This window comes from Carlito syrichta, unplaced genomic scaffold, assembly GCF_000164805.1.
Source record: "Carlito syrichta isolate Samal-C Ts95f unplaced genomic scaffold, Tarsius_syrichta-2.0.1 Scaffold308158, whole genome shotgun sequence".
Classification (NCBI taxonomy): domain Eukaryota; kingdom Metazoa; phylum Chordata; class Mammalia; order Primates; family Tarsiidae; genus Carlito; species Carlito syrichta.
The window spans coordinates 396302-412827 of record NW_007252254.1 but is presented as its reverse complement, the minus strand read 5'-3'; the positions used below and the strand labels follow the sequence as shown (position 1 = coordinate 412827).

The following is a 16526-nucleotide window of genomic DNA, read 5'->3' as shown; positions in this document are numbered from 1 at the left end:
AAGGAATAGCTTTAAAACACATATGGAAAATCCTAGAGTCGGCATCTACTTAAACATTTATTACTCCTAGAAACTAATAGTATGTTTTGTCTGACATTCTTTTTGTCCTGCTTTTGTTTAATTCTGTAAGGTGCAGGAAGGCTGCTGTTTTGATAGTAATTGGCTTTTGTTGTATTTCACTGCCCTGTTTAAACTTATTTATTGACTTTAACTTCTTGTCATTTCCTAATATTTTCTTTTAATGCAGACAAATGTGAGTTCAAGGGGTCTCTATCTGGCAGTAATGCAGGCATTACAAGCATTGAATTTGATAGTGCTGTAAGTATTCAATATCTGTGATTATAGAGATTTTTAGAAATGATTTAAGACATCTGATTCTTGAAATTTTAAAGTAACTTACCTGGTTTCTTTGTCATTCTCTGTATCTTAAGTCAAATCCATATTAGTGTAAAATGCAAGTAGATTATAGAATTAATTGCTATATCAACTCTCATAAACCCTTAAGTTTATGTGTTAGGCTTGTGATATTACTTAGTACTCTCTATAATTTCACTTAATAGCCATATTTTGAGTGTTTAAGTGCTGTACTCCAGGGGCCAGTGTGGCCCTTAACCCTCAAAGATTCAACATTTAAATGAAAGTGACCTAAAAGTATTTAACTGCTAATCATTGTACTAAGGTTATGGAGGACATGTGTGTAGAGTAGAAAGGAAACATTGATGAGAGCAATTCATGCTGGGGCAAGGGTTAGGGACCACAGACTTCTGAGCAGACCTTGAGGTAACCAGCAATCAGATGCAAAAAGTGAAGACAGACATCGCATGTAGAGGGAGCAGAGGTTGGGCAGCACTGCTTAATAATCCATGTCCTAAATATATATGACAGCTTCAAACCAGTATTCATGAAGTACTGACATCGGTTCTAATCATTATTATTACTACTAGAAGTACTGAATAAGATAAAATTTTGTTGAAATGGTTCCTATTCTGTGCTCCTCTTTGAAAAATTTAGCTACTACAGTGGTTACCTAATTCTCTTTTTTTGAGTTGGAGTCTCACTCTGTCACTCAGACTGGAGTGCAGTGGCCACTCCCGGCCACTGCAGCCTCCACCTGCTGGGCTCTGGTGATCCTTCCACCTCAGCTTTCCAAGTATCTGGAACTACAGGCGTGCACTACCACGCCCGGCTAATTTTTTGATTTATTGTAGAGATGAGGTCTCGCCAAGTTGCCCAGGTGGTCTCAAACCTGCAGGCTCAGGCAATCCACTCACCTCAGCCGGTTACCTAATTCTTAGCTTGAGAGATGAAGATACCACCCTTGTGTCACCCAGCTATCACATTCACCTCGGGGCAGCGTAAAGATGATCTACACAGACAAACTAAGAATTAGGTAACCTTAGTTTGTCTGTGTAGATCACCTTTAAGCTGCCCCAGGGTGAATGTGATAGCTGGGTGACACAAGGGTGGTATCTTCATCTCTCAAGAGCCTTTACCTTCGTGTCATCTCTGGGGAGCCTTTTCCAAGTTCCTGATTGGGGTGAGAGTCCTTCTGTGCTACTGTAGCATTTTGTGCAAACCTGTTCTGTGGAACAGTGACTGGCTGTATCTGCTTCTTTTAGTAAACTGAGATCTGCTTCCCTGAGAATGAATGCTTGGGTGTTAATCATTTTTGTGCCCCCAACACCCAGCACAGTGCCTGGAGTATTAGGTTTCTAATAACTATTTCTTGAATTTAATTGGGAAATGATAAGGAAATAAGGTAGGAAAGTTATGTGTGAGTCAGAGTGTATGTTGTGCTATAGAGTTTAGACTTTTGTAGAGCCATATGGAGCCTTGAGAAGTTTTTAAAAACGGCTGTAGCGTTAACTTATGAGATAGCCAGCATTGAGGAGGCAGGTCTGCAGTGGCCCAGGTGTTTCTGCAGACTTGCTAAAAGCCCAAGCTGTGACTGAGGCAGTGGGGATAGGGTCTAGCTGAACACACTGAAGATGAACAGGACTCAGAATGGTTGGGAGATGAACGAGGCAAGGAAAGAGTCAGGGCTGCCACTAGAGTGTCTAGCTTATTATTATTTGTTATTAGTGAGGTTGCCAGGCAAAAGTGAGTGGGGAAAGCAGTGTTGTTCCATTTTGAGCTTGAAATGTCCGCAGTATTCTACTAAAATTGCAGCGCTCAAGAGAAAGGTCTGAACTTGAAGGAGACTGGTGAATTGACAGCACACTGAGGGTAGTAGTTGGTATTCAGATTAGGTGTGGAGTTTGGGGCATCTGATCCTTGGACTTAATTGGGGAAATTTGTATTGTGTGAGCTGAATTCTTCTGTTTTGGCTGAAAGTTGTTTTTATTCTCCTTTATTCCTACAGGGATCTTACCTCTTAGCAGCTTCAAATGATTTTGCAAGCCGAATATGGACTGTGGATGATCATCGATTACGTGTAAGACCCAGTTAAGAAATCTCCAAACTTCAGGTGGTTATCAAGACACATAAAACTCTGGGGGTTGAGGCAGGAGGATCACTTGAGCCCAGGAGTTTGAGGTTGCAGTGAGTTTTGACTGTGCCACTGCACTCCAACCTAGATGACAGAGCGAGACCTTGTCTCTAAACAAACAATAAGTTAAAAGCAATTTATAGAAAAATAGCAGATTCCTAATTAGGGGACTTGTGTTGTTTTACTGAAATTTATGCTTGATTCACTCTGCTCTTTACTTTCATCCTTGGGAAAATTTATTTTCATTTTATACTCTTATTCTAACAAGATTCAATATCAAAATACTTGTGATGGCCAGGTGCGGTAAATCACACCTATAATCCCAGTCTTAAGAGGAAAAGCAGGAGGATTGCTTGAGCCCAGGAGTTCGAGACCAAATCTAGGCAACATAGCAAGACTTCATCTCTACAGAAAATCAAAAAATTAGCTAGAGGTGGGGTGGCACATGCCTATAGTCTTAGCTACTTGGGAGGCTGTTTTGGAAATTTCTCCAGTAAGTTCTGTATTCTTCTGGAAACAGTTGTCTTTGATTGGTGTTAATGTTAGCTGTATGATTAAGGCATTACCGGAATGGGCAATTTTGTGTTTAGAAAATTGTGGTCAGCACATGGGATCTGCCATGGGGCATGGAAGAGCCTGTGCAGAGAAAGCCCAGTAGAGCAAAGGAAACTTAAGCCTCCTCACGTTGAGGCTTATGCTGTGGTGACACCTGAACCCACTGCCCTATCTCTTGTTATTCCTGTCTAAAAAGTAGAAGATGAAACCTAAAAGTAGTGTTCATATTAAATATTAAAAATAAATTTCAGAAACATGGGTTTGGCTGGGTGTGGTAGCGCAAGCCTGTAATCCCAGCACTTTGGGAGGTCGAGGTGAGAGGATCGCCTGATCCCAGGGGTTCAAGACTAGCCTGGGCAAATTGGTGTGACCTCGTCTCTACAGTTAATCAAAAAATTAACTATGCATGGTAGCACACGCCTGTAGTTCCAGCTAATTGGAAGACTGAGGCGGAAGGATTGCCTGAGCCCAGCAGGTTGAGGCTGCAGTGGCCATGAATGTGCCACTACACTCCAGTCTGGGACAAAGTGAGACTCAGACTCAAAAAAAGAAAGAAAGAAAGAAACACGGGTTGAAGAATTTTAAATAAATTTCATCAACTTAAGAGGATTTTTTATAAATGACATAGGTGAATGAATGCATGTAGCAGGACAGACTATGTACCATTGGGAGCACTAAAATGACTGGTCGACCTCATTCAGGTCCAGCTGAGTTCCACCAAGAACAAGATGAACAGAAGTCCAGATTTTGTAAAAACCAAGCTAATAATACATATAAAAAGCCAAGAAATAAAACATCCCTTTCCCTTATTCCATTAGTTCAGTAGTTTTATTCTTGGCAGTAAATCAAGAGGAGAGCTCTAGGCATATAGGTGTTCACTGCAGCAGCATTTGTGCAAGACTCTTAACGAAAGGAGGTGCAAAAGGAAGAGATTTGATGCCATTAACCTTGTTGAGTCCTTACTAAAACAGCATGAGAATATTTCTCATTCAAAGATGTTAACAAACGTCCAGGGTGTTGGCATCAATGGGATCTCAAAGCTCGTGAATTTTTAGCTCTCACATGCAAAACTGCCTATTCTGTAAGGTTAAAGAAGCAATGGACAAATGTTTAGGAGGAGTATAATCATGTTAAAGTTCAGCATGTGCATTTGGAATGTACAGATGGCCCTCAGTTTATGATATTTTAATTATTCCACATTTGATTTAAGAAGTAGCCTGGCCGGGCATGGAAGCTTAAGCCTGTAATTACAGCATTTTGGGAGGCCGAGGCGAGAGAATTGCCTGAGACCAGGAGTTCGAGACCAGTCTGGGCAACTTGGTGAGACCTCATCTCTACAATAAATTAAAAAAAATAATAAGCCAAGAGTGGTGGTACGTGCCTGTAGTTCCTGCTACTTGGAAGGTTGAGACAGAAGGATCTCCTGAGCCCAGCAGGTCGAGGCTGTGGTGGCTATTAGTGTGCCACTGCACTCCAGCCTGGGCGACAGAGTGAGACTCCAACTCAAAAAAAAAGATGAAGTAGCCCACCCAAGTTTTGGCTCTCCCCATGATTTGCACAGATTGGATGTTTTATACTGAGTGGAATCATTATTCATGTACTGTATTTAGTGTAAGCTTTGTTGCTGGAGCGTCTTGATTTTACCAGAAGGATCAGTGGGAGGTTTTTACACAACTATAGCACAGCTACCACCTGACTAGCAGCAGTTGTAAAATGGTGTCCCAGTTTCAGAGAGGTTTAAATGTAGAATAAATGAATCTGAGAACCCATACAATCTTCTCCTATTGAAGAGGAAACTTACATGGCCCTACATTTTCTGCTTCTATATGAAAGTGGAGTTGCTCCACTAACAACAGAGGAAAGATTGGTTCCTTTTTTGTTTGTTTCTAAAAAAAATGTTTTTCTGAGTTGGGATCTCACTCTGTTGTCCTGGCTGGGGTGCACTGACATATAACCATGGCTCACTGCAGCCTCAACTGCTGGGCTCAGGCAGTCCTTCTACCTCAGCCTTCCAAGTAGCTGGAACTATAGGCGCGTACCACCACAAACAGCTAATTTTTTGGTTTATTGTAGAGATGAGGTCTTGCCAAATTGCCCGGGCTGGTCTTAAAACCCTGAGCTCAGGCAATCCTCTTGCCTCTGCCTCCCAAGGTGCCAGGATTACAGACATGAGCCACCACGCCCAGCTAATACTAAAAACTTAACACTGAACTATGAGATCTTATCTTTGGGAGTCAGGGGTTAGAACCCAGTAAGTTAGTAGATGTTTATTAGGGTATTTTAAAGGCATAAGAAGGAAACCATCAGTGAATACCTTCTGAGCTTTGGAGGTTTTGTCCACAAAAATAATGATGATGATGATCCTACGCTGTAAAGAGGTCAATGATGAATAGTAAAAGGTCTGACACCCCAGATCCCCTCCCTGCATCTCACCTTATCCCCAGCTGCCTCTCCTCATCAGGCTCTAGGAGTGCTGTGATGAGCAGAAGGGTAGCTGACACTCTGTGATGTCCCCATTCTGTGTTCCTTGGCAAGCTCAAGGAAGATGCTGTGGTTGGCATCCAACAACTTATTCACACAGGGGTTTTTGATTGTTTGGGAGTGCTGGTATCTGTGGCTATGATCTGACTTTTCAAGCTGAGACCTCTGATTGAAAACCCCCAGGGGTTTTAATCATTTATATAAAGAATTTTGATGTTTCCTTTTGTAAGTTATGCCTGCAGTGATCCTGTCTAGTCTAACTTTAAATATGGAATTGACTTTCACAGCATGGGGTAAAATCTAGGCTTTTAAGAATTTAAAATTTGATAGAATCCACACTTACAAAAAGCTACAAGAGCAGTACAGGCAGGTTATCTGTAGTAGAGCTGATTTCAAATTCAAAATTGAGGAGTGGGAAACACATAAAGTTTGGTGCTAGTGATGCTGGGTTTTATTTTATTATTTCTTTCTCTTTTTTTTTTTTTTTGAATCAGAGTCTCATTCTGTTGCCCAGGCTGGAGTGCAGCGACATGCTCATGCCCACTGTAGCCTCAACCTGCTAGGTTCAGGCGATCTTTCTGCCTCAGCCTTCCAAGTAGCTGGAACTATAGGCGCATGCCACCTACCACACCCGGCTAAATTTTTGTTTTATTGTAGAGACGAGGTCTTGTCAAGTTGCCCAGGCTGGTCTTAAATCCCTGGACTCAGGCAATCCTCTTGCCTCGGCCTCCCAAAGTGCTAGGATTATAGGCTTGAGCCACCGCACCTGGCTGATGTTGGGTTTTTAATGTTACTTTTAGTGAGAGATTTATCCTTTTGGTCTTGATACCTCACCTCTGGACAACACTCATATGAAACAGAGAGCATTTTGTGGCCTCTTTGGTTGACACTCAGTGAATGAAACGGTGCTTCACATCCTGTGTTCCTTTTCCCTTCTCAGTATTCCTGGCCAGAACTCAGGGTATTTCGAGACTCTGGCTCTGGAGGTTTGGATGCAGTGGATACTCTGCCAGAGTGGGCAATGCATGAGTCCCTGAGGCTCACCCTGGCTGTGTTCTCTCTCCTAGCACACACTCACGGGACATAGTGGGAAAGTGCTGTCTGCTAAGTTCCTGCTCGACAATGCACGGATTGTCTCAGGAAGTCACGACCGGACTCTCAAACTCTGGGATCTACGCAGCAAAGTCTGTGAGGAAATTCAGTCTTTCTGTCTATGTGTACACTTAGATGTTTACATGGAGCTGTTTCAGCTTGAGTGCTTGATTTAGTGTGATAGAGTTTGGATTTTGGATCTGCTTTCATGTTTAGAGGGGTTTAAGCTGAGGTAGTGATAGTTTTTCATGTTTGAGCTTCGTTTAAATGAGTAATTCTAACAACTCAGTGGTTAGAGTGTAGCAGGGTTATGTACACATCCACGTAGATACCTCAGCTTGATTAATGATGTTTGCTTTTCTTTCAGGCATAAAGACTGTGTTTGCAGGATCCAGTTGCAATGATATTGTCTGCACAGAGCAATGTGTAATGAGTGGACATTTTGACAAGAAAATTCGTTTCTGGGACATTCGGTATGACACTCAAGAGCTTGATGCGGGAGGCGTATGAGAGTGTCTGCAATAGTAGAATTGTGACAGTGTTCTGTATGTGGGTATGTGGGTTATACTTTTAAAAATCTCAGGAGATGGCACACTTCTATTGCTTTTTTTTTTTGAGCTGGAGTTTTACTCTGTCGTGCAGGCTAGAGTACAGTGGCACACTCACAGCCACCCCAGAGTCGACCTATTGGGTTCTGGTGATTCTTTCACCTCAGCCTTCCAAGTAGCCAAAACTACAGGTATGCTACCACGCCCAGCTAATTTTTTATTTACTGTAGAGACGATGTCTCACCAAGTTGCCGGTTTGGTCTCGAACCCGCAGGCTCAGGTAATTTACTCGCCTCATCCTTCCAAAGTGCTGGGATTATAGCCTGACCCACTTCTAGCTTATTTTTATTTTTTATTTATTTACTTATTTTTTAAGTTGGAATCTCACTCTGTCACCCAGGCTGGAGTGCCCTGGCGCACTCATGGCCGCGCCAGCGTCGACCGGCTGGACTCTGGTGATCCTTCCATCTCAGCCTTCCTAGTAGCCAGGACTACAGGCACGCGCTACCATGCCCGGCTACACTTCTAGCTTATTAACACATGGATATTCTTTACCATAAAGCAGACCTTGGGGTTCAGCAAAAGAATGCCTCTCCAGATTTGTCTGAAGAGATGAGTAGCCCTCACATGGTGAAAATCCATTCAGACATTCCAGGCCAGAACTGTGTGTATGACTGATACATGGCAGGTAGGTGGGAAGGGAGGCATAGGTCAATAAGACAAACAGGGCAGGTTGAGAACAGGTTGCCAAGGGCTTGATAACCCATTTCCAAATGTCAAGCCTGTAAGTCATAGGCGTTTAGTAAGGAAATGTTGCTCTGCAAGAGTCTAGTAGCTTACTCTGGTGGCTCTTTGAGAGAGTATATTGGGGAGGAGAGAAATCAATAGAGTTGATGAAGTCCTGAATTCAAGGCGGTTGAAGGAAGCGTAGAGGAGGGAATCAGTTTGAGGGCAAATTTGGACAGGGCTTGTTGATAAGTTGCAGTCGAAGGATGAGGAGGGCGAGAAGTAAAGCAGACAGAATAAACAAAGACAGATTTAGGAAGAGTGTCTAGAGAATGTTCAGATATGGACATGATTTTGTGGCTTCTAATGATGTTTGGGTAAACAGCAGAATTTTCAGGAGGTTGGAAGTAGAGGAAAATCAGGAGTCCACAGTGAACAGGAGGACTTTGAAGACAGAACGATTACTCAGAGTAGTCATATAAAGCAAGGACAGCACTCCACCTTAGGAGTGGCCAGAAAGGGAAAGGAAACCTGGAGTGTTGTGCTGATGGGCCATGGGTGGAAGTAGTAGAGCAGTCAGGTGGGAGAAATCCCTGGGCTGGTGGGAGGGGATGGAGTTGGTGATCTGATTGGATAGAGGGCAGCTGGGACAGAAGCCAGAGAGAGACCCAGTGGGGTTGTGGAGAGATGGCTAGTGAAGGGCCTGTGGTTATAGATGGTGCTTTGAAACCAGCATGGCACCAGAAAGCCCTGATTTGGGCGGTACTCATGGCTGTTGGACACTACTTTATTTTATTCATAACCCTTGGGTAGCTTCTAAAACCTCAAGTTGGAACTTGATTCATAAACTTTTAGAATTAAACTGGATGTTAGAAGTCTCCACCGGGCTCGGTGGCTCAGCCTGTAATCCCGTGCCTTTGGGAGGCTGAGGTGAGTGGATTGCCTGAGCCTGCGGGTTTGAGACCCGCCCGGGCAACTTGGCAAGACCTCATCTCTATAATAAATCAAAAATTAGCCGGGCGTGGTAGGGTGCGCCTGTAGCTCCAGCTACTTGGAAGGCTGAGGCGGAAGGATCACCGGAGCCCAGCAGGTCGAGGCTGCGGTGGCCACTCCAGTCTGGGAGACAGAGTGAGACTCCAACTCAAAAAACACATAAAAAAAAGAAAGGTAGGTTTTATCCATTTGCCGGGCTCGGTGGCTCAGCCTGTAATCCCAGCACTTTGGGAGGCCAAGGCGAGTGGATTGCCTGAGCCCGTGGGTTCGAGACCTGCCTGGGCAACTTGGCGAGACCTCGTCTCTATAATAAATCAAAAAAACTAACCGGGCGTGGTGGTGCACGCCTGTAGTTCCAGCTACCTGGAAGGCTGAGGCGGAAGGATCACCGGAGCCCAGCAGGTTGAGGCTGCGGTGGCCGGGAGCATGCCACTGCAATCCAGTCTGGGCGACAGAGTGAAACTCCAACTCAAAAAAAAGAAGTCTCCTAGTTCACCCCCTATTGATAGATGAAGACCGTGAGTTCCAAGAAGTAGAGTAGCTTGATTCAAGCTGTGTATTCAGCAGCAATAAGATAAACTCTTGCTCATTTAAGATGTAGAAATCTTTTCACTGAAAGCTTACAGCAGAATTGCTACAGAATGGGTCAGCACCTCCTTTGGCTGTGAATGTCACCAACAGGGCCCTGCCCAGGGTGGCCGTTAGCTGTCCTTGGCGTAGGCTGGGACACAGAAGAGAATTGGGAAAAAAGAGGGAGATGCAAAGGATAGTGACTGTCTTAGATCCTCTAATTCCACATAGCCACGCTGCAGTTGGAGAGTCACAGAGTGGTACTGAGTGGCAGAAAACCTTCATGTAAGGCAATCAAAACTCACTCAAGCAGGTTTCTGTGCCAACTTTGTCCAAAAGTTGAAATGATGTCATTGAAATAAGACTTACTGGATAGTGACTATAGTTAGTGCATGCAGATCAGAATTTCTGGTTGGCAGTTATTGTTACCCCAAAAATGGACAGGGAAATTCTTACCAGGTTCAGAGTTCTACTGAAAACATCATAGGACTATCGATGGAAAAATAAAGCAGTCACAGAGGTTATTATAAAACTGTGATTGCATTTACTGTCCTTGAAGAGTGTTGCATTCTAGCTGAATTGCAGTGCCTTTTTTTCCCCCCTCTGTGGCACAATATTCTGGCTTAAATGGAGAAGTCTGGCCTGTGTAAGTTTCTCAGATTTTTCATCTCTTTCTTAGATCAGAGAGTATAGTCCGAGAAATGGAGCTATTAGGAAAGATTACTGCCTTGGACTTAAACCCAGAACGGACTGAACTCCTGAGCTGCTCCCGTGATGACCTGCTAAAAGTTATTGATCTACGAACAAATGCTGTCAAGCAGACATTTAGGTAACTGAAGATGTACTGGTTTCTTGAGGGTTACATGAAGCCCGAAGGCTCAGCCTTGCTTTCTTACATGCTGTGTGGCCTGGGGTCTTTGGGTAACAGTGCTCTGTTGTTTGTTTCAGTGCACCTGGGTTCAAGTGTGGCTCTGACTGGACCAGAGTTGTCTTCAGGTTAGTAGTGATGGCCCCTCCCCTCCAACTTGGTTAATCTCAAAGGGTAGTACATGGGCATTTTTCCGTTGGTGATATAGAACTAAATATTTTCAGTATCTCAACCTGAGTACCCAGGAGTGAGCCTGTAAGTTCATTACTAGAGATTACCATTGTTGTCTCTTCTAGTGTGCCTCTTGTAATTGCATGAACCTAAATGTATTACATTAAAAAGTCACAGTTAGCTAGTTGCTTTGTTCTGGGTGAGCCCATTAGGTTGTCCTCTCTTCACCCATTTATACAAAAGCTGTTGGAGAGATTTTAGGAAAGGACAGGAAAGGCTTGTCCACCCTGGGGTGGAACTGAATAGGCTCTTGGAGAAGGGCATTCCAAGGTGGTCTAGTTTCCCACTCATCTCCTTTCTTCCACATATTATGCTGCTTCATATATGTTTCCAGGCTCAGTTCCAGGCTTTTCCACAATTGAAGCTTCCTCTTTCCCACTCTTACCGAACCATGTACCAAGGCAGTCCATAGGCTGAAACCCTTAGCTATTGGGAGGTTGGCTTTGATCTCTCTGTGTTGTGTTTGAGTCTGATGGATGGTTAGGGACTTGGAGCCCCAAGAAGTAATGTGGTGCCACTCTTCATTAGATAGATGAGGTGGAAATAACAGGGTAAAGGCAGAGTTGGCCGTAAGGGACATGAATCACACACATTCTGATATCTGAGTACACTCAGGAGTGGTCGTGAGTGAAGAATAAACAATCCTTGGGAAGAGGGCCATGTGGATGTTGAATTGGAGTTGAAGAGTTGACAGCCTTTCTTCTCTTACTGCTTTCTCTAGCCCTGATGGCAGTTATGTGGCAGCAGGCTCGGCTGAGGGCTCTCTCTATATTTGGAGTGTGCTCACAGGGAAAGTGGAGAAGGTTCTTTCAAAGCAGCACAGGTAAGATGAACCCTGTCAGCTCCCCTGAGGTTGTAAGCAGGGCCTGTGACTTTATCCTGGGGGTCATGTCCTCATCAGGCTGGGACTGCATTTGGCCCCATGAGGGCACTATCCACTCACTTGCTCGGCTGACTGAATGAACTAGGTTAGTGAAGAGAAGCTGGTGCCATTCATACAGCACAACAGACCACCGTCATTACAAAATACTCCGGGTAGAGCAGTTAGAATGGCGACTGTTGGAGAAAGTGTTACAGAAACACATCCCTGTCTCTTTTTATGTGCCACATTCTCTCTTCCTCCTTCTTTGTCTCTGCTCTCCTCCCTCTCCCTTGTAAGTCCCTTTTGTCAGTAAATGACTTGTCCTAACCATTGATTTTTTTTCAGATACCTTTCTTATCTTCCACCTGGCAGGCAGTCCCTGGGCCCCTTTTTTCCTAACTTTGTTCTGTCCACACAAGACTACTTGCTAGGAACTCAGACACTGGTTCCTCAGAACCTCCTCTCTTTGCCCCCGGGCAGCAGCAGCCACTCCCAGACTTAACCAGTGCTGATCAGTGCAGGTTCTCCTGGCTTTTCAGAGGCACTGAGGTCTATCTCACAGATACTCCCATAGGGTGAATGTGATAAGGCCTGACTGTTTAGGCCCCAAATGCCCTGCATCCTAACATGACTTAATAAAATACAGCACAGGTTTCTTCAGAGATCTTTTGCTTTGGAATGAGTCCCTGCCTGTGCATGGGCACAGTGCTGGAGAGTGGAGAGTAAAATAGAAGTTGGGAAAATCCTACTACCTGAATCCATGTGTGTCTGGTGTTTGGTTACTAAGAACTGAGCCAAGATGTTCTGAAATGTGATGCTCTTCTGATCTCTCCTTTGAAGTTCGTCCATCAATGCAGTGGCATGGTCCCCCGCCGGCTCTCACGTTGTCAGTGTGGACAAAGCATGTAAAGCTGTGCTGTGGGTGCAATACTGATGGGGCTCTCGGGGCTGGCAGAACCTCAGCACCTTCCTCAGAAGGACGTGGACTCCCGCAGCTCTTTCCTGTTGGTCAGTGTGTTGGGTATAGATTGACTTCTCAGAGAAGAGCTCAAGCCATGTGGCACAGTGGCCTTCCTCAAAGAGGATTTCTGAGGATTTGACTAAGGTCTCCAATGACCTTGAAGGATAACACTGAAAAAATGTGATGCTGCGGTCACTTAGCAGAGGTTCAAGTTCTTGCCTTGATTCGAGTGGGAAACACTACTAGCTCTGATCTTCCATACCTCATTGTGGGGAGCACAGGGCCCCCAGTGGGTCTTCTCACTGGATGCAGTGCCAAAAACACCCCACATTTGGGTGTTGGTCCTCTGTGCTTTTTCCCGTCCTTCCAAAGTCAGTTCCGGCCGAATGCATGTCTCGTCACCTTGAGATCATTTGCCCAGTGAACTTGCTTTAAGCATTGGATTAACAGAAACTCTTAGACACAGGGCCTGTCCTGATTCCAAGGAGACGCTGGGACTACAGTCCCCTCCCTTGTGGACTGTGGTGTTCCGGGGCTATTGTTCTGAATACGTCTTATTACTGCTGAAATTTCCTCAAATCTCGTCAACTTTTCTTCAAAGCTTACTGGCTTCTTTTTCCCCACCCCCAAAATTTGACATATTTATTTCTTGATCAAGAAATAAATCTCAATTTGGTTTTAAAAAATTATTTTTGAGGCAGGAGAGGAAGTGTGAAAACCTTTTCTAGAGAAGTGGGTTTGCTGCAGAGGTAAAGAATGTGTTCCTCTACTGATCTGCAGACACACAGAAGGTGGGTGTACACCATGTTCTTGCTAGTGATAAGGGATTTGAGGACTTGAATGTATTACTTCCGAACTGGTAATTCCGGCCACTGCCTATCTTCCAAGCCTGTGTACAGTGCCCTTGGTGCTTTAGTGCAAGCAGCCTGCTAGACCCAGAAGCACAGCATTGTCATCTTCTCATTTCAGGGGTTGTGATGAAGGCCAGGGAGAAACATTTATCTTTACCATTTTACCTGTGTATAAAATTTTAGTTATTTGGGTGTCTGAGACACCAATGTTTTTATCACTTTTTAATTTGCACTTTATTTTTATCTTCCACACTTGTTCTCTAGACGCTGGGGAACATGAGTGCTGGAACGGGTGAGAGGAACGAGTCGCTTTCCCACTGACAGGGGCTTGGTCTCCATGCTTCCTCTTTTTCCTGCCTGCATCTCCCCTTTTTGGTTTGCCCTCCAGAGAACTTGTGTTAAGGGGAGTTGAAATTCACAGGCCAGGGCACATCTTTTATTTATTTAATTATGTTGCCCAACAGAACTTGATTGTAAATAAATAAAGAAATCTGTTATATACTTTTCAAACTCCATGTTTCTTGGTGGTTATTTTACTCTTTGTTGTCCTTAACAAAGAAAACTTTTCCCCTGATTTGTTTTCCTGGTATTTATTCATTTGTAAATAATGAATGGTATCTTCCTATGGTCTTCCCTCATCATTCTTCATGTAAGCCCCATCCCATCCCACAAATTAACGTTCCCTGTAAACAGGATTAATCAGATTTTACATCATGTGCAAAACCTTAACTGAAACTAGAAAGGGGTTTCTTCAGAGCTTTGCCAGCTGCAGTAGAAGAGCCTGACACACAGATTCTCCTGCCATCTTCTGTACTGAGCCTTTCTCCATAGGATTTATATGAACTATATGTCCATTTGCCCACAAACTTCCTCTTTGCTAAAAAGACATGAGTTTCATCATTGGGGAGTTTCATCATTTATTTGTACCAGCTCAGACATCTAACAAGCAACCTGAGCCATAACAAATTGCCATCACTGTTGTGGGGGTCTTCAGCCAAACATCCACTTAGACCAGCAGCTGGAGTCAAGATGCTATCAAAGTCTGAAGTCAGGCAGCCAACACTTGGAAAAGGCCAAGTGAGCCCTTTGCAGTCACTATTAAGGAGGTGAGTCTCAAAATAGGCCCAAAATAAGAGTTTCAGAAGTCTCAGATATCCTGTTTTTGAATTTACAAGGAGCACAGCTGTTCTCTGTGCTTCTTTCAGTCTTGGTTCCATTCCACTCTTTAGTAACTGCCTCCCACATGTTCAGAGATGTTGTGCATCTTAGTCATAAATGTCTGCTACAAGATCTGCTTTAATCCAGACATTAACATTTCTCAGAATTTGAAGATTAAATGTTAATGGATATATATCTCATAGGTCATTTTCCAACACACTGTGACAAAGCAAGCGTAAGGCTTTATTTTTTGTAGACATGGGGTCTTTCTTCTGCTTTGCCTAGGCTGGTCTTGAATTTCTTTTTCTTTTTCTTTTTTTGAGTTGGAGTCTCACTCTGTCGCCCGCAGCTTCGCCTGCTGGGCTCTGACGATCCTTCCGCCTCAGCCTTCCAAGTAACCGGAATTACAGGCATGTGCTACCACGCCTGGCTGATTTTTTAATTTATCATAGAGATGAGGTCTCACTGCCCAGGAGGGTCTCGAACCCATGGGCTCAGGCAATCAAGAAAACATCAATGTGAAAGCTCTAGCTAGTCAGGCAATCCACTAACCTCAGCCTCCCAAAGGCGCGGGATTACAGGCTGAGCCACCGAGCCCAGCTGGTCTTGCATTTCTGTCCTCAAACAATCTTTATGCCTGAGCTTCCCAAAGCGCTGGGATTATAGGCATGAGCCATCGCACCTGGCCATTTTTGCTTTTATGAGGTGCCTTGGGTAGTAGTTACAAGGTTATCTCAGAGATCCTCCCAGTAGCAGGGATTACAGGCGTGCTACCACATCCAGCAAATTTTAAACTGCTTTTGTAGAGATGGCATCTCACTATTTTGCCCAGGCTGGTCTCAAACTCCTACCCTCAAGTAATCCTCCTGCCTCAGCAAAGTACTGGGATTACAGCCATGAGCTACTGTGCCTGGTCTTTTATTTTTTAATAACAATAGTAGGAATCTGTGCCAGGTGCCCACTGCTGGTTTGCTCTGATCCCGAACACAGGAAGTGAGAACAGGTGGATTTGGGTTTCATTTTTGCAGAGAACTAGGGTGATAAGAGGATAGGTAGCTATGCTTGAGAGCCAGGTAGTAAGAAGACAAGCTGTAAACTGGTTTCTAGCCTGTGCTTTGATAGGGAAACCACAAACATTTTTGTGTGAAGTGCCTTGGGTAGCAGTAAAGAGACTCTGGCCTCAGCACTGTCTGCCTTACCAGGCCCATAGAGGCATTTTACAAGGACCAAGCCTCTCAATGTTATCTTTCTACTGTGTCCTACTTTAATGAATTATGCTTGTACTAGAAGTTCCATTTTTCCTCTAACAAACTTTGGAAATCTTGAGTAAAGTGAAATACAAAGGGGAACCCCCAAAAATCCCAGTATTTATAAAAAATCGTGTGTTCATATTTAAACTTTAGTCACCTTCACCGTCAAAATATTCTCCATTTCATGCAATACACCCATCAAGATGCTCAAAACAGTTTTTGAACTCTTTGATGTTGATGCCATTTAGCGCTTCTGCCATTTTTTGTTTCACCTCTTCCACATTGGCAAAACGTTGCCCTTTGAGGACTTTTTTTCATCCAGGGAAGCAAAAAGTCACTTGGGCTGATATCAAGTGAATAGGGAGGGTGAGGCTTGGGGGTCATGCTGTTTTGTATCAAAGACTGCTGAATACTCAGTGTGGTGAGGGCAGGCGTACTTGTAAATCACCCGTAGTGGAATAGGCAAACATGTTGAAAGGACCTCCAAAAAAAAAAAAAATTGAAGGCAAACACAGCCTTTCAACAATGCTAGTTGGTACATTGATGCTGATGGGTTCCTAGAACATTTGTCTAGTGGGGAAAGCCTATACTACAAGGGGCCTGCCCTCCAAAAAGTAATTCTGGGTTTTTTTTTAATCCTCCCCTTGTATGTCTATCTGCATAGATTGTAGAAAAGTGCATAGAGTATGAGGTGCCTGCCAGTAAACGGACGAAGACCCCCCAAACTGATTCTTAGCTGCTTTACTTCAGCAAGATTTGATTCTCTGTCCTCAGGGAGTTCTTTCATAACACATCCCAACTGATTTCCACCTCTGCCTCAGAACACTTTCCATGTGTCAACCAGTCCTGTGCCCCTCAAACACTCTTAGTGAATCCCTCCCTTGGTCACGCT

At 44.0% G+C, this 16526-nt stretch overlaps 1 protein-coding gene across 4 annotated transcripts in view; it reads left to right on the top strand.

Annotated features, from left to right (window-relative positions):
* ATG16L1 (autophagy related 16 like 1) overlaps positions 1-13741 on the top strand; it is a 46359-nt gene extending 32618 nt beyond the window's left edge. For all 4 annotated transcript variants that reach the window (XM_021716090.1, XM_008065108.1, XM_008065107.1 and 1 more), the window contains 8 exons: positions 248-318; positions 2363-2434; positions 6592-6712; positions 6984-7089; positions 10133-10282; positions 10402-10449; positions 11274-11375; positions 12255-13741. In XM_021716090.1, coding sequence (XP_021571765.1) covers positions 248-318; positions 2363-2434; positions 6592-6712; positions 6984-7089; positions 10133-10282; positions 10402-10449; positions 11274-11375; positions 12255-12348 — 764 coding nt within the window. In that variant the 3' untranslated portion in view covers positions 12349-13741. The remainder of the gene's footprint in view (positions 1-247; positions 319-2362; positions 2435-6591; positions 6713-6983; positions 7090-10132; positions 10283-10401; positions 10450-11273; positions 11376-12254) is intronic.
* Positions 13742-16526: the final 2785 nt, after the last annotated feature.